This window comes from Macrobrachium rosenbergii, chromosome 20 (genome assembly GCF_040412425.1).
Source record: "Macrobrachium rosenbergii isolate ZJJX-2024 chromosome 20, ASM4041242v1, whole genome shotgun sequence".
Lineage (NCBI taxonomy): Eukaryota > Metazoa > Arthropoda > Malacostraca > Decapoda > Palaemonidae > Macrobrachium > Macrobrachium rosenbergii.
The window spans coordinates 27747501-27772500 of record NC_089760.1 but is presented as its reverse complement, the minus strand read 5'-3'; the positions used below and the strand labels follow the sequence as shown (position 1 = coordinate 27772500).

Genomic DNA, 25000 nt, shown 5'->3' with positions numbered 1-25000 from the left:
TGCCCTACCCCGACCCCCGGAAGATCCATTCCTATTTCAACACGAATGCATACTATAAAAAATAGCCTACTTTCCCTTAACCCAACCTCGGACTAATATCGTACAAAAAAGACTTACCTAGGCTACTAGGTGGTGATGTTACTAATGACTTCAACGGGGGATAGGCCTAAGGTAATTTTCTCTTGAACGAAACATCGCAACCTGCATTTTTCGTTCAACTTCACTACACTCTTGCACGTCGGCACGTAGCCTTGGCATTTAACACTCTTTTGAGGGAAAAGGTTCAGAAGATCTTCATAATCTGCGTAAATTCTCATAATTTCAACGCCATTAGCCTCATGAGAGTAGGCTGAATAAACATCGTACCGATTGTGTTCGCGGTCAGAGTTCGAAAGAGGGAATTCCATGCCAGGTCGACGTACCTTAACCAAATCGTGCATGATTCGAGGCCTATGATGGGCTATATACGCATGAATTTGAATCATGGTTTAATTTGAAACAAGCCACGCATTCGTAGTAGACACGAGAGGATGAACCCTAGGCCAACGGCGGATCTCAAAGGTCTAATGTCAACAATCCACGCATGTGCAGTAGGCGCGAGACGGGCTATGGTCGTAAAACTAACCCGAAGTTGCGACCCACGTCACGGCTAAAGGTCTCTAATAACTTTATTTTTTATCTTCATTGCAAACCTTAAATGTGTAATTACGGCAGATGTACCTGAAATTTTATTCATTCTTCGTGTTCAAGGTAACAAAAAACTTTCATTCTATGGTGTAGGCTACAGCAACTAGACCGATAGTTAGCTTCATAGAGGCCCGTCCAACTAATCTGCAGTTATTATATGATGCAATGAATGGAGCAATAAGAGAGAGAGAGAGAGAGAGCTTAGCTTATGTTGTTCCTTTCATAAAAGAAAACTTCTTCAGTCTCCAATAGAAAATTAAAGTTTAACGCAAACTAAACTAGAAATAACGTTCTTTGTAATCCAAATTAAAATTATGAATTATTCTTTTTAACAATCAATGATCCTGTTTTTTTTTTTAGGTGGACAGTAAAAATTTATCAACTAGATTTTCCACAATTTTAGAATAACAATCACATGGAAACGGAAGCACGAAAGATAAAAGTAAAACGTTAAATAAAGGTAAAATCCCTAATGAAGCAAAACTATACCTGATGAATAAATACGATAGATAAATTAATACGATGAAACATGTCGATCTTAGCATTACATTGCCTACGAGCATTACTGTTTATAAAACTGCCAACACTATTCCATATCCTTAAGATAAAAGGAGCGATTAAAATGTATAGCCTTACCCAGGGAGGTGGATGGGAGCACATGAGCCACTGTTATTGGCAATGATTGGTTGCATTTTTTCTTGGTATTTTCCTAGTTTATTAAAATTTGTACGACAAATGTAAATAATAATCCTTACTTAAATACGCGTTATTCTCGTTGTAAGAGAACTTGCTCTCATTGAAATTTAGGTTTATTTCTAGCATTTGGGATCATTTCTGTGTCCTGAAGACTATTTCAGTCGTATGAGCAATTTTCGAATTTAAAATGATTCAATAATAGTTTGGGTAGTTGGAGATGAACAATTTGGTTGCTCAAAACTGAATATGAAAGAGCTCTCCTTATTATCAGCATACATGTACAATATCTGTTTCTCTCTGTATCTTTCTCTTGTCGCACGAACAGTGTTTACTTGCATATAGAGGATGGCATTCACACTTTCAACCTCCTCCTCGTCGGTTGTAAAACTCAGGCACACAAATATAAAGTAAAAAAAAAGACCGTTAGGAAAATCCTTTAACGAATTCTCTCATTAACATACTGATCATGTTATCTGAACCCTTTCGGGAATACAACGGGTCCATAGTAGCTTCTGAGAGTTCATGGCTTATGCAGTATATGTGTATATATATAAATATAATATATATATATATATATATATATATATATATATATATATATATATATATATATATATATATATATATCCTTTACATACCGGGAGATGATTAAAATTGTTAGAATGACGATAATATTATTTCAAAGAATTTTTCTTCATCATTCTATCTGAGGTTAAAATTAAGTCTAGGCGCCGTAGATCAAGAGATGAGGCTAAGTGTGCCGAAATAAAAGCATTCATACCTCACACCCGATCGATGATTAAGAAAGCACCAAAAAACCGTTATTTCTGGAATGTTCGTTATTTGCGCTGCCACCACACTTGTTCTCAGTACTTTGAAAGTCCTCATTCTAAGGCTGCATAAGTAACATTTAATCTAAAGATGCAATGTCTATGTCCTGTAATCCGAGTAACCAGCAACCATAGGTCTAGAACTCTAGACTCTAGACCAAACCTTTTACACACTTTGACGTCTAAGTCTAGCTCAGTTGCACACTGCTATTACCGCCAATATTGTGGAACTGTTCTAAAGGTGGTTTTGGTGTCCTTTCAACTGTGTTGTGATTAAGACAATGCTTTCTGGCATTTTTTCACCTCGCCTAAAAAAAAAATGCATCAAACAGGCAATATCTTTACTATATCAGTGCAGAATTGAAGTCACAAATGTTTTTAAAGCAATTCCATATGAGCGCAAGCGAGGACCAAATGCACATCCAAACACCTATTGACTTGTTTAGTTATTCATTGTTTTTGTCATTATATATATAAATGTATTTAGTCATTCCCTATTTTTGCTATTATATATATATTATATATATATATATATATATATATATATATATATATATATAACAAAAATATATATATATATATATATAGATAAATAATAAAAATAGTATGTATATATATATATATAAAGTAACAAAAATAGTATATATATATATATATATATATATATATTTATATATATATATATATATATATATATATATATATATATATATATATATATATATATATATATATATATATATATATATATATGTATGTATGTATCTATCCATTTATGTATCTATCTGTCTATATATACAGTGTATATATGGTAGCTTTTTTAATGAACTTCGTGCCCATTATGATTAACCATTCCAAAAAATGAGAGTGACCTATATGATAACTAAAACGATATCGTTATCGTTATTATTAACCTACAGGACAATTTTCATGATATTTTACAGTCACAGTATTATCATAAAAGCTGCCATTCAAAAACAATAAAATCTACAAGAAACCGGGAGGAAATGAAAAGAAACGAAGCGAGAATATCATATATAATTTTATTTTCATACAAAATAATTTGCTTAAGAAAAATTTGCATATCAATTAATAATCTATTCACCTTCAATAACACGAACGTTGATGACAGTATTGGTGACGCTGATCTCTCGTTGTTAATATCGAGTTGACCGATATTGGTCATTCGCTAATGTATACAGATTTTACGTTAACCTTTCGTGTGACAATGGAGTTATCATATATATTTTTCAAGTGACGAGAGCAATCACATGCTCGTCGAATAACAAAGAAGATATCAAATACATTTTGGATTGCAAAGAAGCTTTTACATAATTTTCGAATGGCAAAAGAGTTGACATATGCTTTCCAAATGACAAAGGGAGTAATCACATTCTTTCAGAATGAAATATGATTTATCATATGTTTCGAATGTCAAGGGAGCTATCATATACTGCCACAGTTAATGACATTGTAGGATTCAAATTTCTATTATACTGTTTTCGCTTTCAGTAACCCTTTTTTTTACATAAAACTTTAGGAAAAATATATGTATATAGATAAAGCCAAAATAAATATTAAATATAAAATAAATTTGGTCTTTTTATATATTCATAAAAGATATAATTTACTCAAGATTATACGATAATCTCAATAATTCAGGCACTCTTTTCTTAATATTTTTTTTTATAAGAAAGCTCATGGAATTCTTGGTCCTAAATGAGTTTGATTATTTCCATATCATCCCAGCATTCAATCTTCCAAGAAATTTGTTTAGACGTAAAGCTAACTATGCTATTCTAATCCTGAAGTATTTATTTTTGCTTAGTGTTTGATTATATCCACGTCGTAGGGTTGCGATGAGGAACTAAGTCAGTTCATGAAAATCAGGAGTGACGAATTCAGAATGCTTTAGTCAATGAACCTCAGCTGAGAATCGATTTTTCTTTTGGGGGGTGGGGGCGTAAGTGATCATTAGTTACCTACGGAAACTGACGGTTATTAGGACTGAAAAAAAAAAATTACATATATATATATATATATATATATATATATATATATATATATATATATATATATATAATATATATATATGAATATATGTACATTATACTTACATTTTATATATATATATATATATATATATATATATATATATATATAAACGATTTTCGTACGATATTTCTCAAATTAGGGCAAATCGTCACTTCATAAACTAAATTTTGATGTACAATTGAACAGAAGCTTCACTGAAATTAACTTGCCGTCAGGAATTGAGCTTACAGCAGCTACCCCTTTCACCTCGTCAAAACACGAACTTGAACGAAGCCATTGCGACTTGGTGCCAGCGTCAGTGTGATGATGAGGCTCGAAACTAACGGAGTGAGCGAGTTGCGTGTTGAATTAATGTGAGGAACATTGCTGATTCTGAAGTCGATGCATGCTCATCACGCAATCTATCCTCTGCAATAAAGCGTCTGATTTGCTTCGTTCCCTTTGTGGTTTTCTGCGTGCTTAATGGTCGCTATAGTTTACAGGAAATTCCACCCATGGCCATTTCACTCAGTATATTCCACCCACAGAAATTTTCGTCAGCGCAGATTTCAATAAATCAGTTTTATGTTATTGTGTAGACATTAAAAACTAATGTTAGCTCTAAATTTAACCGTACAGGTATAAACACAGTATTGAAGGAAATACAGTAAAATTAACAGGCAGATTAGCAAGAATACACTAAAAATCAAATTTAGAAAAGAAATCACGAAACTCAGGGAAAGAGCGGCTGATGAAGGTAACAGCCGACAGCAACTTCATCGAATCTGTTCCTCCTTTGCGTTCGAGAGGTGTCTGAGTTTACTATTTATAATTCTCCATTAATCTAGTTGCTTGATTGTTAAGAATGATAATAACAGACTGCGAAATGCTTCTCAGTTGGATAGGAGAAAGAGAGACACTCTCTTCGTCTTGTTAACACATTGAATACCAATATACGTTTGTTCCAAGATGATGAAAAAATTACGCCGTTGGGAAATGGTAAGAGTGACAGCTTGTAACAGGATATAAAAATTATAAAACTCTTTTGGTTCAAAGTTTCATATTATCGCACTTGGACTAATGTACGTGACTGTAATTACTTGACACGTTATTACGAATACTTTAGGCTTCTTAATTTGTTCTCTGCGTGGGTTCATAGAACATTTAAAAAAAATGCGTTGGTGGTGGCTTTCGTGGGTGAAATCACGGGTGAAATATTCGTGGGTGGATTTCTCATTGTTACATATTGTACATGTGCTTTTATTTACTTTAGGCATACTTCATTTTTAGTCACTGCAAGAACTGCATGTGCTTTAGGTATGAATATTATATACATTTAGATATTATCGTATAGGCATTATTTTACACATACAGTATTCTTGCTATTTGTACACACAGGCCCACAGACACATACATATATATATATATATATATATATATATATATATATATATATATATATATATATATATATATATATATATATATATATATATATATATATTATATATATGAGTACACCTCACGGCTGTTAATACAATTCTCACTTTTTATTCATTTTACAAACATTCAACTTATTTCATTTAGGTACATGACAAGAACTAAGCGTGAGTGCTCATAAAATTGCTCAGCACGACATCTTCATAAAACAGCATCTCTCGAACACAGTCCATAAATTAAGCGTAGCAAAATATATGAAGGTACATATAGACGTAAGCATCCAAAGATGAATATGTTTTGCAGTTATTGTCCAATGCGGAGAACTGAAAGGAAATATATGGTTTCTCGATACGGATATTTCAGATGAACTAGTGAATGACTAGAGTTCAAATTTACTATTTTCTTTTCCTTAAATACTCTCATCATTAGCGTATTCCCGTTGCATCACTGTAGAGTCCATCTGTAGAGTTCCTTCTGTAGTCCTTTGTAAATTCTCTTTTATATTTTGTTTGAGGGTCGAAGAGACTCAGGCAGGTGAGGCCGTGAACAAAACTGATAAGTTCTTGCTCAGAAAGTGAGATAAGGTACAGTCCCATTCAGTGGCGTTTTGCCTTTAAGTAGCCGGCACATTCCTTCAAAGAGCGTCACAAATAATCAAGTTGTGATTATATATCTTTATGTAAAAAAATTAGTGAAATCTTAAAGCTTTTCTTTATTCTATTTCCTATTCAAATCTACATTGTATGTATGTATGTATGTATGTATGTATGTATGTATATATATATATATATATTATATATATATATATATATATACAGTATATAAATAATATACAGGTGTATATTTATATATTTATAGGCTCTATTAGGTAATTTTTAAATTTAAATGATCTATGTAATATAGAGGATCTATGATTCACAAATAGCGCACTAAGAACTACCCCAATCACAGCTCAGGAACACCACCAAGTGAGTAACACAGCAGTTTTTTTTTTTCTTGCATACGCCGAAAGCTAGTCCTTTTGATATATCAGCTGCCCGCGAGGGCTACGACAAGTATTTATCTACACTGCAATTGCTAACAACACTTCTTAGAAGTTTCCTGTTGCAAAAGTGACGACACTGACGTCTGCAGACGACGAGAAAGGGACTGAACTCTTCAAATACATAGACTGGGGACTTCTGTTCTTGTGACCCTGGACTAACCAAGATGGCGTCGAGACTTGTAGACCAAGTGTGCAGCATCGTCTAATCCTGCACTATCCAGAATCGATGAAAGATGGTCCTCCTTCTGTAGGTACGGCTCAGCCGTCTGTCGTTTTCCCTGACCCGTCCCGGGACTTCTTGTTATGACGGGTCCTGAGCAGGCAGTCATCTGGTTTCGGCAGTGGTGGGTCGGCTGTCAGTCCGATTGGAGCAGTGGCGAGAAAGACGAGGTAACTGAATGATATTTGCGGATGAAAATGATGAGTGGGCCGCAGTCACCTGTCGGAGAGAGAGAGAGAGCTGAGGACATTGATTGAAAGCCGTTTACTTGGTGGTCATGGAAATAAATTATTATTATTATTATTATTATTATTATTATTATTATTATTATTATTATTCAGAAGATGAACCCTGTTCATATGGAACAAACCCACAGGGGCCAATGACTTGAAATTTAAGGTCCCAAAGAATATGGTGTTCGTTAGAAAGAAGTAACAGAAGGTAATGGTAAGTACAGAAAGAAGAGATCACTTAATAAAAAAATGAAAAAATAAAATAACAAATTAATGAATAAATAGATAGAAATGTAAGTAAATTATTAAATGTGAGTAAATTATAAAAGTTAATTGGAAAAAAATGGATATTAACTCACATCACTGATTGAGTAATTATTTAGTGATGTGAAGATCTATTATAAGCATAATATTAAATTAGAAAAAGATAATAAATAATAGTATTACCATCTAACATTAACTGTCCTGTCGAACGTATGTATTTCAAAGATGAGGGAGAACGATTGCAAAGAGCAAGCGCGTGTGACTACCCTGCGTTGCACTCCTCAGTTTTTTTTTTTTTTTCTCTCATATTGTTCCCCTAGTAGTTGGTGCTTTCAAGCCCCATGCACCACTACCCTAGTTTTTCTGGCTTATATTCCCTATTATTCATTCATTTATTTATATTTATGATGATTTGTTTATCAATTATGTTTTCTCTTTTCTAAGTTTTTTTTTTTTAATTTTCCCTTAAGGGTATTCTATCATTAGACAGCTTACAAGTTCATGACCTCTAGAGCTTATTCCTACAGAATTTTTTCTCATTGTGAATGATAATACAATTGGTCTATTGATCAAGTTCAAGGTATGTATGTATTTTATCTTAACATTAAGCCAACAAAACCGTTTCAGCTTTCGCGATTTCTCACACTTTCGAATACTCTTACTCCTGCAGGCACTGAATCCGAACGAGAAGTATTTGGAGATATTCTAGCTTTCTTCAAATAATTTTCGTTCAGATTCAATTTTCACAAAAGTAAGCGTAATCCAAATATGTGTAGAAATCGACGATTAGAACGGTTTAGTTGGCTTAAAGAAATAATAATAAAAATAATAATAATAATAATAATAATAATAATAATAATAATAATAATAATAATAATAATAATAATAATAATAATAATAATTATTATTATTATTATTATTATTATTATTATTATTATTATTATTATTATTATTATTATTAATATTATTATTATTATTATTATTATTAAATAATCAAAATCCACAATTATATAAATTAATAGGATTATGAACATTTATTTATATAAATGTTAATTTAATAATAATAACAATACAAATAATGTTTATTACTATTATTATTATTATTATTATTATTATTATTATTATTATTATTATTATTATTATTATTATTAAGTAATAAAAATACTCAGTCATATAAATAAATCGTATTGATATGCAAATTTTTTTTTGTATAATTGTGACTTTTTATTACTTAAAGTTCATCACGATATTGTGAATATCTTAGCAATATATGATTAATAATAATAATAATAATAATAATAATAATAATAATAATAATAATAATAATAATAATAATAATAAATCGATAAATATCCACCTCATCCTTACTCAAGGATTAAGTGGTTTGACCCTATTCCAAAGTCCTTACCTGTATAAAGGGCACCGTTGAGGCACTTCCGGAGTGTGACCTCCCGTGGGCAGCGGCGCTCGAGGGTTGGCTGTGGCCCCCGGCGTGGGCACTATTCGCGTCGCGGCCATGATGACTGGCCGATGAATGCATTGAAGGATCAGAGTTTGTTTTTGTGCTGAAAAAAATGAGAAAAAGTTATTATTATTATTATTATTATTATTATTATTATTATTATTATTATTATTATTATTATTATTATTATTATTCAGAAGATGAACCCTATTCTTATGGAATAAGCCCACAGGGGCCATTGACCTGAAATTCATGCTTCCAAAGAATATGGTGTTCATTAGGAAGAAGTCAGAGGAAATACAGAAAGAAGAGACCTCGCTTATTAAAAAGAAAAAAAAATTAACTAATTAATTAGTGAACAGATAAAAATGTATTAAAATGCAAGTTACTGAGGAACGGAAGGAAATAACATTCAGTGTGTAAGTTATAATAATAATAATAATAATAATAATAATAATAATAATAATAATAATAATAATAATAATAATAATTATTATTATTATTATTATTATTATTATTATTATTATTATTATTATTATTATTATTATTAAAATAGTTTTACCAGACCACAGGGCCTGCCCGAAGGATTTGTTTTGATTTATATTTTTCGTTTATATTTTGTCAATTAAATGACAATTTTTCAAAAACTTCGCACACTTCAGGTGAGAACTGATGATTTTTGTCAATGAATAAGTAGATGCCATAGCTTGCATGAAAGTGGACGAGTGCTAATAGGGTCAACGCTCCCATCTTGTATACGATTAGAGTTTTTCAGGCTGACAACAAGCCTTTGTAGTCTTGTTCAAGCGGCAGTGGGTTTTAAGGAAGCGCAAAAGTCAACAGAGTATGAGTGAGCGTCTACAAATGTGTATGTTAATATCTTCATGTACATACGTACTGCATATGGGAAAATGACGAGCTCGTCACAAAATAGTTAGTATTAAAAATTTAATAGCATAAGAAATTTAAGAAATCACATTTTTTTAGGTCAGATCATGCACTATTTGAATTAAAATCAAATCCTTAAATTGAATGATATTTGTATAAATGTGTGAATAATTATGAATGCACTATTAATGCACTTTTATACATGTATGTATACAGGTAAGCTTAGCAAAACAAGCATGAAGAAAAGTGTCCATTAAAAGTACATGCAGGTGGAAATCTGGCCAGTAAATTTTACATAAGAGATCCAACGTCACCTCAAATCCTTGTGAATAAAGAAGCAGAAGAAACAGACGAATACGGAAGAAACAGACAAAAGCAGAAGAAATAGACGAAAACAAAAGAAACGCGCTAAAACAGGAGAAACAGAGGAAACCAGGAGAAACAGGCGAAAATAGAAGTAGACGAAAACAGAAGAAAAAATGAAGAAAGAGACGAAAAAAAAGAAACAGGCGAAAACAGAAGAAACAGACGAAAAATGAAGAAATAGCCGAAAACAAAAGAAACAGGCGAAAACAGAGACATACACGAAAACGTACAAATACGGAAGAAACAGGGAAAAATTAAGTAACAGACGAAAACAGAAGAAAAAAGAGAAACAGACAAAATTAGAAGAACCAGACGAGAACAAAAGAAACAGAAGAAACAGAGGAACACAGAAGAAGTATAGGGAAACAGAAGAAACAGACGAAGACAGAAGAAAGAGACAAAAACAGAAGAAACAGACGAAAACAAGAAACACACAAACACAGAAGAAACAGACGAAAACAAGAAACAGACAAAAACAGAAGAAACAGACGAAAACAAGAAACAGACAAAAACAGAAGAAACACACAAACACAGAAGAAACAGATGAAACCAGAAGAAACAGACGAAAACAGAAGAAACAGACGAAAACAGATGAAACAGACGAAAACAGACGCAACAGAGGAAAACGGAAGAAACAGAAGAAAGGAAGAAATAGGCGAAAACAGAGGAAACGGGAGAAAAATGAAGAAATAAACGGAAACAAAAGAAATACACATAAACTGAAAAGACGAAAACAGAGGAAATAGACTAAGGCAGAAGAAATAGACGAACACAGCAGAAACAGATGAAAACTGACGAAATAGGCGAAAACAGAAGAAACGGAAGAAAACAGAAGAAACTGTGATGGTACAAAATACTCACACAGGCGGATGAGGAAAGCAAGCAATGTCGTTATAAGGCTCTCCTCCACCTTCTGAGGGAACAGGACTGACCGCCGGCGGTGAAATTAGTCCCTGCATGTCCCTGGAAGGTCAAAATGTTGACAAACTCTGGTCCTTATCACATCCCTAAAATTTTCGGATTTGGGTTAGATTGGTCATATGAGAGGAAGTCTCTGATTTGTCGCCATTTTGTTTAATTAGCTAACATTAACACAAGTATTTGATACCCAATACCTTCCATAAATGTCAAGATTGATCAGTCATTTAGTCATTTAGTCATTTAGATAACGTTGAAATTGTCAGGTCATTAACATCTAAAAATATTAATATTGTTGTAAAAATAGTTAACATAAGTAAATTTTACCCTTTAACACCTCCAAAATATATCAAAACTGTGGTTTAATTTGTTTTATTCTAAAAAAAAGCTTGAGCGCTCAACGTAATCGGTCCCTATTAATATGCATGTACATCCGTGTTAATATGTATGTGCACCCGTGCTGGAAAATTGCTCTGTATTTGTTATGCAAAGGTCGATACGACTGACAGGGTTTTGCTCTTATTTAGGTCAAACCCGATAAAACTACAGAAATGTATTTCTATAATATAATGTATAGATGTACACTAACAGATACACACGCACACACACATACATATATATGTATGTATGTGTGTGTGTGCGCGTGTACATTTTCACAGTGTATTATATTATTTGGGATTAAGGCTAGATGTTTCATGCAAATAAAGAATAGTGTTTTGAAGCCTGGAAGTGAAACGCGGTATGGTTTGACCTTAGAGTTGCCCATCTCCTAATCATATCAGGTTGATCAACAATGCTTCTCACTCTTAGCTTCGTTAGGGAGCCCGCAGAGCTTTAATTATGAAAATGTCTGCGCCTGCCCTGTCAAAACACTGTTTAGCCGGTGGAACTCTCCAGTTCAATAAGAACAATTTTAAAACTATTATTATTATTATTATTATTATTCATTAAGCGCACGAAATCACGTGGAACACACCTCAGCAGTCCATCTTACTTCACAGAAATTTGTACCTAAAATGCGTATAAAAGTGAAATAGGCTCTTATAGACGAGTGAAATACTTCCAGTGTGAACAAGAAAATCAATTTCAATTCGTGTCGAGAGCGAGCGTGGCCAACAAACTGAGTTTAAATAAACATTGTTGATCACGTGATCGGATGAAGTCAGTTCTAAGACCTAGCTATGAAAATAAAAATAGCATTTTCCTGTTTTACTCATACAGTCTAATATAAGTAAAAATTTTTAGCTAAATCCCTTAGTTAATCATTTTTAACATGCATATTTATTTGCTAAGAAGGATATTTCTTTATACAAGCTCTAGCATATGAAAGGAAATTAGTTGTTCTTGTGCAGAATTATATTATTCTTGATGGTCTGGTGATTGAGCTTAATTTTGTGTATTTTAAAGTTCAGTGGAATTTCTAGGTATTAAAAGTTGATTATTTTACGAACAAGTAGAATATTTCAAAGACATGTTTTACAATCATACAGTACCGGACAAGAAATTTAATAGCACCAATAATATGGCAACACTAATCTCAGAAAACCTGAAAAACTTATTTGGAAGTTTCTTCCCCCTAAAGGAATCTTCAGCAGAATAAAATATACTTGTAGAAATAATGATAGAAATCAATAACATAAAAAAAGGAGGAGCAAGGTCGAGGAAAGGTCAACATTAATCAAACAAAACGATCGATAAAAAATTCGATTTCTGTCTCCCTCTTAAATTATTATTATTTATTTATTAACGTTCTGATGACCCGCAGTCTTTTGCCATGAATGTTCCCAATTTCTTGAGGAGGGAGTGTCCTTTAATATACTATGAACATTCCGTTTATTTCTTAGTTTATCTTAAATTTTTATCACATACACTCTATTCTGAGGAAAATCCACGAATTTTTTATAGAGTTCTGCAACTATAATCTATTCTCATGAATGCTAATAACATTTTAGGGATTGGGGCTTTATATAACCAATTCCTATAAATAGTTACTACAGTTTAACGAACAGGCAAGCTATCATGTAGACCTATGAATATTTCTATATCATATTCTCTTCTCAATGCTTCGATGACCTGCGAATCATTTCTGTGAATATCTACGACAACTCTTCTTTCCCTCGCTAATCCCAACCCCTGCACTTTATCCTCATTGAAAGTGAATTACATAAAGGAAAGAGGTTTCCCATTCCAAGGATCTCTTCTGAGTTGAGTAGAATACGGCAACAGGACTTACCCGAGTGGCGAAGGGCACTGGACAGCGATTTCTTTCCCATCAATACTAAGGGGCTGTTCCACTGGTGTCGGGTCAACCCACCAGGAATTACGACGGACGGACAAGATGGGGGTATTGCTGGAATTTTGATAGGGAATTTAGATGTTGACACTGAATTTAAATTTCACTGTAATATATATATATATATATATATATATATATATATATATATATATATATATATATATATATGTATATATATATATATATATATATATATATATATATATATTATATATATATATATATATATATATATATATATATATATATAATATATATATATATATATATATATATATATATATGTATATATATATATATAATATATACATTATATATATGTATAATATATACATATACATATATATATATATATATATATATTATATATATGTATGTATGTATGTATGACTGATCTGTATACGCATTTTTATTCTTCAAAAGAAAGTGTAAGGAAAAAGATAATTTTTATCCGTGAACAAAATATAAGTGAACTCTGTCCGCTGTGACATTATTATAACTGCGTCACTGGTACCTTCTCTCTCTCTCTCTCTCTCTCTCTCTCTCTCTCTCTCTCTCTCTCTCTCTCTCTCTCTCTCTCTCTCTCTGCCAAGTTCATGCAAGATTTCTATTTGGTTATGCCCTGTGCACTGAAGCACACACTTTCTCGTTTTCTTCAACTTCTTATTTGAATTTCTGAAGGCTCGAAGAATTTTGCGTTCCCGTGTTTTTCTGAGTTCGTTTCACATAAACAGAATTATCATCGTATTGCCAAAACATTTATTCTTTATATATATATATATATATATATATATATATATATATATATATATATATATATATATATATATATATATATATATATATATATATATGTATGAAAGTAGAGATATGTCATTTAAAAAAACTATGAATCAAACGAAAGAACCTTTCGTGTATATTTGTGAAATCAGAAGGTAAAAGAAAAACTAGTTATAAGAAATATTCCGGGTAAATATTTCTTTATATATATATAGATCAGAAACGCACGAAAGTACAGATATTTCATTTAAAAAAAAATATGAATCAAACGAAGAACCTTTCGTGTATGTTTGTGAAATCAGAAGGTAAAAGAAAAAACTATTTATAAGAAATATTCTGGGTTAAACAAAATATTTATTCTTTATATATATTGATCAGAAACGCACGAACGTAGAGATAGTTCATTTAAAAAAAAAAAACATGAATCAAACGAAGAACCTTTCGTGTATATTTGTGAAATCAGAAGGTAAAAGAAAAAACTATTCGTAAGAAATATTCTGGGTTAAACGAAACAGCTCTTTCGCTTGGAGTGCAGATCAGAAACGCACAAACCACGGAGAAAACGCATTTACACCCACGGACGCGATCGGTGAAAGTTTAAACGGAGTACCGGAATACCATCACCGACATTAATCGTGACATTTTCCCGAAAGGTTTTGGGTTTGAGCTCGTCCCCGAGAGATGTCGCTGGCGACGAATGACTTCGACTGACTTCGACTTCCTGGTGTGCTAGTTGTTTTCCTTTCCGGTTTTCTATTTCGTTATCAATAATTTTTAAAATTCTATTCACATAAACTTTTGTCTGTGACCTATTTCCTAAAGACGGTATTTCTTTAATTTCGATTTTCTCCTTTTAAGGCGCTCGTTTCAAGATTGATATTACAATCTTTTTATGTTCATGTAATTCATCAGTGTTAGGTTACCTTACTGTAGGGTTAAGAATAACATTAAAATCCTTGAAGACCAAAGAGCATATACACAAAAATGCTATTATAAGAGAGAGAGAGAGAGAGAGAGAGAGAGAGAGAGAGAGAGATAGGATTAATAATAACATTACATCCTTGAAGAACAAAATGCTTATACACAAAAATGCTATTCCAAAAGAGAGAGAGAGAGAGAGAGAGAGAGAGAGAGAGAGAGAGAGAGAGAGAGAGAGAGAGAGAGAGAGAGAGAGATTAATAATAACATTACATCCTTGAAGACCAAACAGCATATACACAAAAATGAAAGAGAAATAATAATAACATTACATCTTTGAAGACCAAACAGCATATACACAAAAATGAGAGAGAATTAATAATAACGTTACATCCTTGAACACCAAAAGCACATAATAAAACTGTCATTAAGAGAGAGAGAGAGAGAGAGAGAGAGAGAGAAAGAGAGAGAGAGGATTAATAATAGCATGACATTCCTGAAGACCAAATAGTGTATACAGAAACTGCTATTACAGGAGAGAGAGAGAGAGAGAGAGAGAGAGAGAGAGAGAGAGAGAGAGAGAGAGAGAGAAGAATAGTAACTTTAATTTTCTCCCTTTAATTCCACCCTGGATGTTATTGACTTTTGCAGCTGGTACGTGAATTAAAGCAGGCTCTCTCTCTCTCTCTCTCTCTCTCTCTCTCTCTCTCTCTCTCTCTCTCTCTCTCTGACGACATTAAAGCGTCCCTGAAGAAGTTCAGGCAAGGAATAAATATGTATTCTACATGTAGTTAAATAAAGGCAAGTACTTCTAACATTTCGATATTCCAAAACTGACGCGTGTGAATTTTAACTTGGAAAGTGCTCTCAAAAAAAAAAAGTCTCCACTCGGTATCTTAGACTGAAAAAGTCTTATAAAACTAAGATACTCTGCCACTGTGACAAAAGGTTAACCGCTGGCTATGAAAAGGATCTCTCTCTCAGTCTTTGATTGACGTGTGATGTGGTTAACATTTTTTAAAGAAAATGTATTCTTTTCAGATACAAGCGACAATTATCAGCTCTTGAACCCCAATTGGGTATTATCGACTCCATCTCATCAGTAATCCAATTCGTAGTCATAACCTGAATTTATCTCGTCTTCATCGTGAGTCAACTTCCTTTACAACTGGCCCTTTAGGTCTAGTAAGCTGCATAGCGAAACCTATCCCTTATTCTGAGTCTTAGACTTATCTTCTTATTGTCAAAGTTTTTAATTTTTTCATTTGATGAGGATACTTTCTCATCACATGATAAGAGGAGTCCAAAGGCTATTTAACTGTACAATCTGACTCGTCTGCTAATAATGCCTTCTTTTTTATCAAAAGAAATTAAGAGGATCTAAAGAACTACTAGTTATTGAGAACTATGGACAATTATGCTTCCCAAATAGTCTGTGGAGAATAGCTTGGTGTATGCATGTCTGTGTGTATTTGTGTGTACGCACTTTATTCTATGGCCAGCCCTATAAGAGCTGAAAGTCAGCTCAGTGATCTAGTTAATCTACTTTAATACTATAGCCTACGCGCCGAACAAGAGATCGATTCATTTCTAAACTGAGACGATGCTGTTTAGCCAAGTAATACTTTGAACAAAAAGTAAGGCTCCATGCCCTTTACTGAAATTGATCCTGATGCAGAAGATATTAACCTCTATCAGAGTCGTTTTGTTTCCGTTATAAACTGAAATGGTAAAACTGAATTTTAGATGCGACAAGGATAGATTCCACCAATATAAGAAGCAAGGCTAAGCCTGTGAAAGGAGCACGCGGTAACCTTCAAATATGCAAACTTCATGGCTCACTTACGAGATCGGAAATAGCTTTCTCCGACCTTTAGTGAAGGCTTCTCTCTCTCTCTCTCTCTCTCTCTCTCACATTTTGCACATAAATATCATCAGTTACATTTTACTAAGTAAATGCACTCACAGCATTTTTATATATATATATATATATATATATATATATATATATATATATATATATATATATATATATATATATATATATATATATATAGGTAACTGCTATTTCTATACTAAAATCAATGAGAAACGCTACCTTTACTCTTCCGTAATATTCATATATATCAGTATATATTTCTCACTTTTTTTAAAATTGTGATCGAGAACCAGAAAACTGAAAAAAGAAATAAGTAAATGAATATTCAGTCGTGTTTATAAATACATAAATAAATAAATGAGACTCACTTCATGTGGTGCAGGTGCGATGGTGTGCATGGGAGATGTCCCACGATGTCTGAAGCTGTGCGCCAGTTGGTTCAGGTGACGTTGTGAGATCAACTTCCTTTGGGCTAGATCGTCTCGGGAGATCTGTCGAAGGTGAAACAAGTTTTATGCATTAAATAAATATACCAACACTATTCTCTAGACATTTCAATATATATTCTTATATGAAACAATCTTCGATGAAATAAACATTTGTATACATCTAAGCCATTTCAGAATAAAAAAACTTCTCAACTGTAGGCCTAGTTTGCAATGCTCGAAGATACAAGATCGTTTTAATCAGTGACTCCAAAATTTACCATACAGAACAATGTACTCCTTTTACATTTAGGTCTGGGATTGCAAAAACCACTAAATCTTTGAATGCTCTACTTAATAACGTTTCATTAAGTTATATAGGAAAAACTATAAAAGGTTGAACCGGTTAAAACTCAGTTAAGGATGAAGCAGTATGTGATAAACATGGAAAAATCAATCATGTAGTTTGGTCACTGTACGGGGAGGATATGAGAAATAAAGTGAAATGAATATAGCTGTCTTTCCCCTCCCCAACTCCTCTCCGAACAACCCCAATCCTTCTCTTTCTCCTACCTTTCTGGCCAAGGCGTAGAACGAGATACCAAGGATGAGCATCAGTAGGCCTATGCAGATAAAGGCAGGCCCGATTTTTCGCATCTGAGTCACACTCGACGCATTCTTCCTGGGGCTTGGGGGTGCTGTTCCTCCTGCAAGGATTCTATCTCGCTCCTCTTTCTCCTCCTGTTTTGAAAAGACAAAGAAGGAATTAGAAGAGAAAAACTACAAGTGATTCTGTGTATGCTGTTCATCCTTCTTTTATTCCTTTCATCCTTCTTTTCTTCCTGTTTTTATTTTTAAGCTGAGACAAGTAAATGGAATGAAAATACTAATAACAGAGAATAACAGAAAATGGAGTAGAACGGAAAAGAATAGAGGAGGAATAGGATAGAAGAGAACAGAACAGGAACACTTTCTGTTATAGTATGAATTAATGGAAAGAAACTAGGAGGCCAGTATGTTAAACTGCTTTACAAGATTGCTGTACCGAAATATGAGTTAGTGAAAAATATTTAGTAATCAGGTATATCAGCTTTAAAATGAATATAAAAGCTATGAGTGGGAATGAAAATGTGCAATAAAGAATGGCCATAAAATAATGTAACAACTATTTAGAAACTATTTTGCGTCTTTTAAATAGAGCAAGTCTCAGAAATGTTATCATTTAAAATATCAATCGTTGTCCAAGGAATTTAATGGACTACATCAAATATGACTCATAAAAAATTTACTTGTTCAAAATTGAAAATTCTTTCTCTCCCTTTCCACCTACCGGCGACATGACGCTAAAGCTAACGTAGGAGAGGATAAGTCCAGCCACGAGGAAGAACGTGCCGAAGACGCAGAGGGTGACGTGACAGTTGGACGCCAAGGACACACCCTGGATGCTCAGACCTCCGCCTTCTACTTTCTCTACCTGAGGGGCGTCAAAGGATGGGATTTAAGGATCAGAAAGTCAGTAATAACTGAAGGTATTATCTATATACTAACTAGTACTACGAAGTTCGGTGTCCCGCCACCAGTCGGGCGCTGCTTGTAACCGCTTTGCCCGGGAACGGCGGAAATAGTAGATATGGATAGTGTGTGTCTTAAGATTGTTTTCGTTTATTAACTTCATAATGGTACGTTGTGCAGCTTATACTTGAAGAGATGGACTTAGGAAGCGGAATAACATTCCACAGGTAAGCAAACCATACCCAAATTTAATTTACCCACAATTTTGTGCAAGGCAGATAAATGTCCCAGTAGCAGTAGAAGCGTTTTCCCTGTTGACGTCTGCTATTTTCAGTATATTGTGGAACATGTGCAACGGAGATTTAAATTTTGAAATCGGAACATCATTACTTTTATATATGCCACATAATATAAGGTTAAAAAGAACTTGCTCGTTATTACAAGTGCTTAGTAGTAAGTAGTACCTTAGCCCTATAGCCTGAGGTACTGGAAACGGGTTAAAAAATGTAATGCATGACATAGCTGAATTATGTCTTTATGAATTTTTTGCAGCAGGTAGGCCTGTAAGATAGTGCCTATGCCATTAATTTGTCAGCTTTAGACATGCAAAGGCAGCGTCAGAGTTGTTTAACAAAGTGCATCTTATCAAACGCATTTTCTTAACGAAATTCCAAAGCTTCACACATGGTGAGAGTATTTCAGGACGACGCAAACAAATCGTAGAAACCACTTATATTGTTCGATTCAGAGTAAAAATATATGTATCTTTTATGTGTAACAAATTCTGAAGCCAATGTAGACTGAGGGATCACGTGATCTGGCGTAGGTTACCCAACCAGACCTACCATTACCTAACCTTACGTAGGGGCGCCATGCCCTTCCCTCGCGGTGGGGTTAGTGGGGGGAGGGCGGGCCCTCCCAACTCCAGCCATGGAACACCCCCAAAAAGTAAGTCGTGACCCACTATCAGCATATTACCTTTAAATTTTGATTTAATTGATGTTTTCATCAAACGATATGTCTCACTGATTGGTGATAGCAAGAAAATGAAGTGTGGTAGCCTAGGCTACACAGATGCCCTCAAACCACTCAGGTGGTAAGATGCTGTATCATTTAACCCTTATTCGCGTATTAAAAAAAAAAAAAACTATGGTAAATGTTATCGAATTATCTTGTCAGGGAGAAAAGATAGCCCAAGAATATGCTAGGCCTAAGTCAACTGATTAAGCAGGTATATTAATTGTGCTCTCCCATTTAAGAACAATCTCATATCAAATAAGTCAAAGTTACTATCGTATGGTAGTCTTTATTTAACAATTCTTTAAAAATATCGCTCCAGAGCCTTAAAGAATCGAAAGAAATGGCTTCCCTAACGTTTTCTGTTGTCGGTTTGTTTACATGACGCTGAGCGCGGGAAAAAATGCAAAACGTATTTTGAAAACTTTCGGTAACAGTACACTCGTAAATACCAAAGAAGCTAAACATGCTAAGAAAAATTCAGTTTTTTAAACGAGTGTGATACCTCCCTCATAGTGATGCTATTTCTTGCTTATTAAAAATGCTTGGCGGTAGGGGTAATTAGGCCTGGAGTTTGCGTTAACGTGTCTTGTTTTAAACCTACAACAGTAATGCATGGGAGCAATAGTTGTATGAGTATTATATGTGTATATATATATATATATATATGTGTGTGTGTGTATACACGTGTGTGTGTGTGTGTATACACGTGTGTGTGTTGCGCACGCGCGAGTAGCAAGGAAAAAAATTAATTATTTATTTGCATATACATTACTGATTATTCAACATACAGTAAATCAACCCCTTGCCTTTTCTTTTACCAGGAACATTTAAAATGTTTTATTTTTACGGTTCGATATAAATCGACATTTCATTTATTGTTACATCATCATCTACTTGATGTCTAAATTGGAAAATAAGTTCGAGTGAAATTATGGAAGGAAAATTTTGAATAGCCATTAAGTCATTATGTAAAAAGATAATGAATTAACTGTTACCCAATGATAGGAAGGATGGGGTTCTGTCTTAGTGGATGAATTATTAGTAAGATGAAGCGTCTTCAGGGAGGTTATATCAGTCATCGTTAAGAACATTTTATTATCTTACTCTTATATATTAAAGTGATGAGCTCAAGTAGGAGGTTGTCCTTGCTATTTTTATTGGTAACTTTTTTTTTTTTTTTTTTTTTTTTTAATTCTGAATGGTGGTATTAACCCGGTATGTATCCAACTTTGTCCTGGGTAAACTCATGCTAAGTAAAGTAGATAGCCGTACGAAGGTACCGTTTATTGATGTAATTTGTCGACCACAGTATAGAAATGGGTGTATATAATACCTTGATCCTCGAAGGGCTATTACTAAGCATGGCGTCCCAAGGAGCTTCCGCCATGTTTAGTACTAGTACTTCGGAGTAGGAAGCAAAGGCCCCCCCCCAAAAAAAAAAAAATAAGATTGATGACGTCAGCTTTACCAAATTTACCAAAGAAGATAAATGAAGTTCACGAGCCTTTCTTTTATACTTGTAACGACAGAAAAAAAAAAAAAAAACTGGAATGACTGTATCTTAAAAGGCACTCATTCTTTTTAAAAATCCTAAGTGTTAACTAACTTACCGTCATGGTCTGTTATGCATTGCGTTGCCTGCAAAGCTACTGGATAATCGTCATGAAAAAAAAGTTCTCATCATAAAAGCAGTTTGTCTAACTGACCTTCAGTTTTTCTATGAAGATGTCAGCTGTGGACGGCCTCCTCGGAGCCGTGGGGTTTGGAATGGTTAAATAAGACACGTTGTTTTCGTCTGTTTTCTCGCATGTCTCCTCGAGGCTCGTTCCAAGGCTGTCGACGCTGATCTTGTGGGAGGTCATACCCCGCATCTGCCGGAAAAAGACGAGTGCGTTTTAGCCAAAGCGACGTATGACAGTTGATAAACTTCTTATTTTATTTATTTACTTGTATACTTATTTATATATTTATTTATATATTTATTTATTTATTTATTTATTTATTTAAGAAAATAAATTGCAATACTATTTTCTAAAAAAAAATTCCGATAAACGGAAAAAACATAAAGAACAACAACAAAAACAACGTCTGACAGTTGAAAAATTTCTTGATTTTTGAATTTATTTATTTATTTTTGCAAAAGCTTTCCTAAATAAGTTGTAATATTATTGCCCCAGAAAAAATGATAAATTAAAAAAAAAAGTTTTCCCGTAAAGAGCATGAAAATCTTTTTGCATAAATTCGCTTGGATGATAATAGTTATGTTATTTTGTTTTGCAAGTTTAATTTACTGATTTGCTTATTAAACTGGCTTCACGACTATTAAGAGGTCATCAACTAAGAAGATAGATATTTGTTAAAAATATATTACATATATACTGTACTGTATATACACAATACATATATATACACATAAATATAGATATATAGATATTTATATATATATATATATATATATATATATATATATATATATATTTATTTATTTATATATAATTATATATATATATATATATATATAAATATATATATATATATATATATATATATATATATATATATATATATATATGCACGTGTGTATGAAAATCTTTTTGCATAAATTCGTTGGATCATAATAGTCATGATATTTTGTTTTACAAGCTTGATTAACTGATTTGTTTGTTAAACTGGCGTCACTACTATAAAGAGGTCATCAACGACGAAGATAGATATTTGTTAAAAGTATATATATATATATATATATATATATATATATATATATATATATATATATATATTATAATACATATACGCACGCACACTCACACACATATATTGCGTGTGTATTTGTGATTAAAAATCGTTAAAAACATATACCATATGCATCAAGTTCATAAAATGCTAAAACAGTTCATTAAACATTAAAAAAATCAAAATAATCACAGTTATTAGAAAATAATATCAATACTTCATGAAACAAAGCAGTTTTTCTATAAATAGGGGAAGTAAACTAGATTTGAGGTCGACTTATTCTCTGAGTAGATTTAGCGTAAAAGTATATCTAGTCCCGCCGCTTCTAGGGAAAGCTTATTTGTAAATCCCCCAAAATGCTACGTTTAATGGGTATTGATATAAAATAGATGAACGCACGCCCAAAAATTTAGCCCAGTAGTTATTCCTTCTTGAATTTGGAAACTGGTTTAAAGTAATCCCTGTTACATGACTTTGATCATTATTTGTATAAATTTTGTTATATATCAGTTCTAAAGATGTCTTTACTAAAGGCTTCGTTGGGCGAGCGGGTTCCGTTCTCAGCTACCACTCTGTTGGCCGCGAGTTCGAGTCTCCGACCGGTCAATGAAGAATAAGAGGAATTTATTTCTGGTGATAGGAATTCATTTCTTGCTATAATGTGGTTCGGATTCCACAATAAGCTGTAGGTCCCGTTGCTAGGTTACCGATTGGTTCTTAGCCACGTAAAATAAATCTAATCCTTCGAGCCAGCCCTAGGAGAGCTGTTAATCAGCTCAGTGGTCTGGTTAAACTAAGATACAATTAACTTTTTACTAAAGGCGAAACTGGTCAGGTTTTATACTTTTCGTTTCCAGTTTCCTTGTGGTATATCTGCGTACATACAGTACATCATCACGTGTTCCTGTCGTCGTTTCTAAACCAGACCTTGGGTCGAATCTTGGCAGGCATAAAGCACTTACCACTTATGATTCGCCGAGGAACAAATTCACTTACCGCTTATAATTCCTCATTGAACAGAAGCACTTGTCAGTTATGATTCTCCTAGGAACAGAAGCACTTATCAGTTATGATTCCCCTTAGAACAGAAGCACTTATCAATTATGATTCCCCTCAGAACAGAAGCACTTACTTATGGTTCCCCTTGGATGTAAGTTATTCCCTACGCATAGTGTATTCGACGTTAAACGATATTCGTGGCTTAATATTTATGTCTGAAATAACGACTGAAGCTCTTCGACACTTGATTGGTTACTCACCAGATGTGCCGCGTCAGGCCAAGCCTTCTTGTCATCTGTGATGCACAAGTCATCGAGATCAATTGCAACGCCACCTTCGAGTTTTACCATGACTTTCACAGTAGGCTGAACAACGTATTTCGTCAGAATATTTTGAGAATTCCCGAGAGTGACGTGAGAGCCCCTTACACCATACTTTGACTCCGAAAAGTCACGCTGGTTTTGCTGGAAGCGGATGACCCTGATGGTGTTGTTGGTGGACGGCTGCCAAAGACGGTCACTGGCTGTACTCCTAGGACCGAATTTTTTGACGAAGCTGTTTTCTCTCACGCGCTCCTGCCACCGAACCCTCTTTTTGGAAATTCGGTCCTGCAGAGTCCTCGAGCGGCTGCCGACGATGGGATGAGATGGTTGGCGACGATCCATCGACGGCAAGGCGGAGTTCCGGGTCAGTTTCTGAACTTTCCCAAAAACTGTAACGCGGCTATTCACAGCGCAGCACAACACATATCCTTTAGATAGGATATGCTAGTCATCCTGAATTATTTGAAATGCATAAGTTTGTAACCGATTTGCGTTACAAGCTGATATTCACAAATATTGACGCAGAACCTATTGAAACTATATGAAGGCTATGCTATGTAGCTTAATTCAAATACTGTAGAGAAAAGCTGAGCGAAATGGTTGATTCTTATGCCAAGTTCGCACGTCGTCTTGAATAAAGGTAAAAATAATCACTTCGAATAGAACCTAAAACTAATCATGTTAGTCAACTACGTCACACTCCAGATAATGCATAACGACATTGGGCATAATGGCGCATCCCCTCTGAATGATACAAAGCTGTATCCGAGGTGAGTGAAAGTCATTTCCGAAAATCCAGGCTACACCCCTGGGGGCCATGCGACAGCTCCTTTGTTCATAATCAGCTGGGACGTTCCCACTCCGCAACCAAAGGTGAACTACTACACGTTAGAAGCAACTTACTTTAATTCGTTATTCTGTGACCTATAAACGTCATGAGACTGCTGACCAATGACTCGCTCGTTGGTAAAGTTCAGTGCTTCGCCTGTTTTAGCATCATGCCTTATTGTTAATTCATGCCTTCTATTATAA

The 25000-nt window shown here is 33.8% G+C and overlaps 1 protein-coding gene across 1 annotated transcript in view; it reads right to left on the bottom strand.

The window, feature by feature from the left end:
• Window positions 1-6920: 6920 nt before the first annotated feature.
• The window catches only part of LOC136848954 (uncharacterized), a 90460-nt gene continuing 72380 nt past the window's right edge, over window positions 6921-25000 (bottom strand). The window contains exons 2-10 of the mRNA XM_067121764.1: window positions 21620-21784; window positions 18712-18855; window positions 17955-18122; window positions 17325-17447; window positions 15083-15114; window positions 13317-13433; window positions 11027-11128; window positions 8858-9014; window positions 6921-7171 (exon numbers count right to left, since the gene is read on the bottom strand). Of these exons, the coding sequence (XP_066977865.1) occupies window positions 7058-7171; window positions 8858-9014; window positions 11027-11128; window positions 13317-13433; window positions 15083-15114; window positions 17325-17447; window positions 17955-18122; window positions 18712-18855; window positions 21620-21784 (1122 nt within the window). The 3' untranslated portion in view covers window positions 6921-7057. The remainder of the gene's footprint in view (window positions 7172-8857; window positions 9015-11026; window positions 11129-13316; window positions 13434-15082; window positions 15115-17324; window positions 17448-17954; window positions 18123-18711; window positions 18856-21619; window positions 21785-25000) is intronic.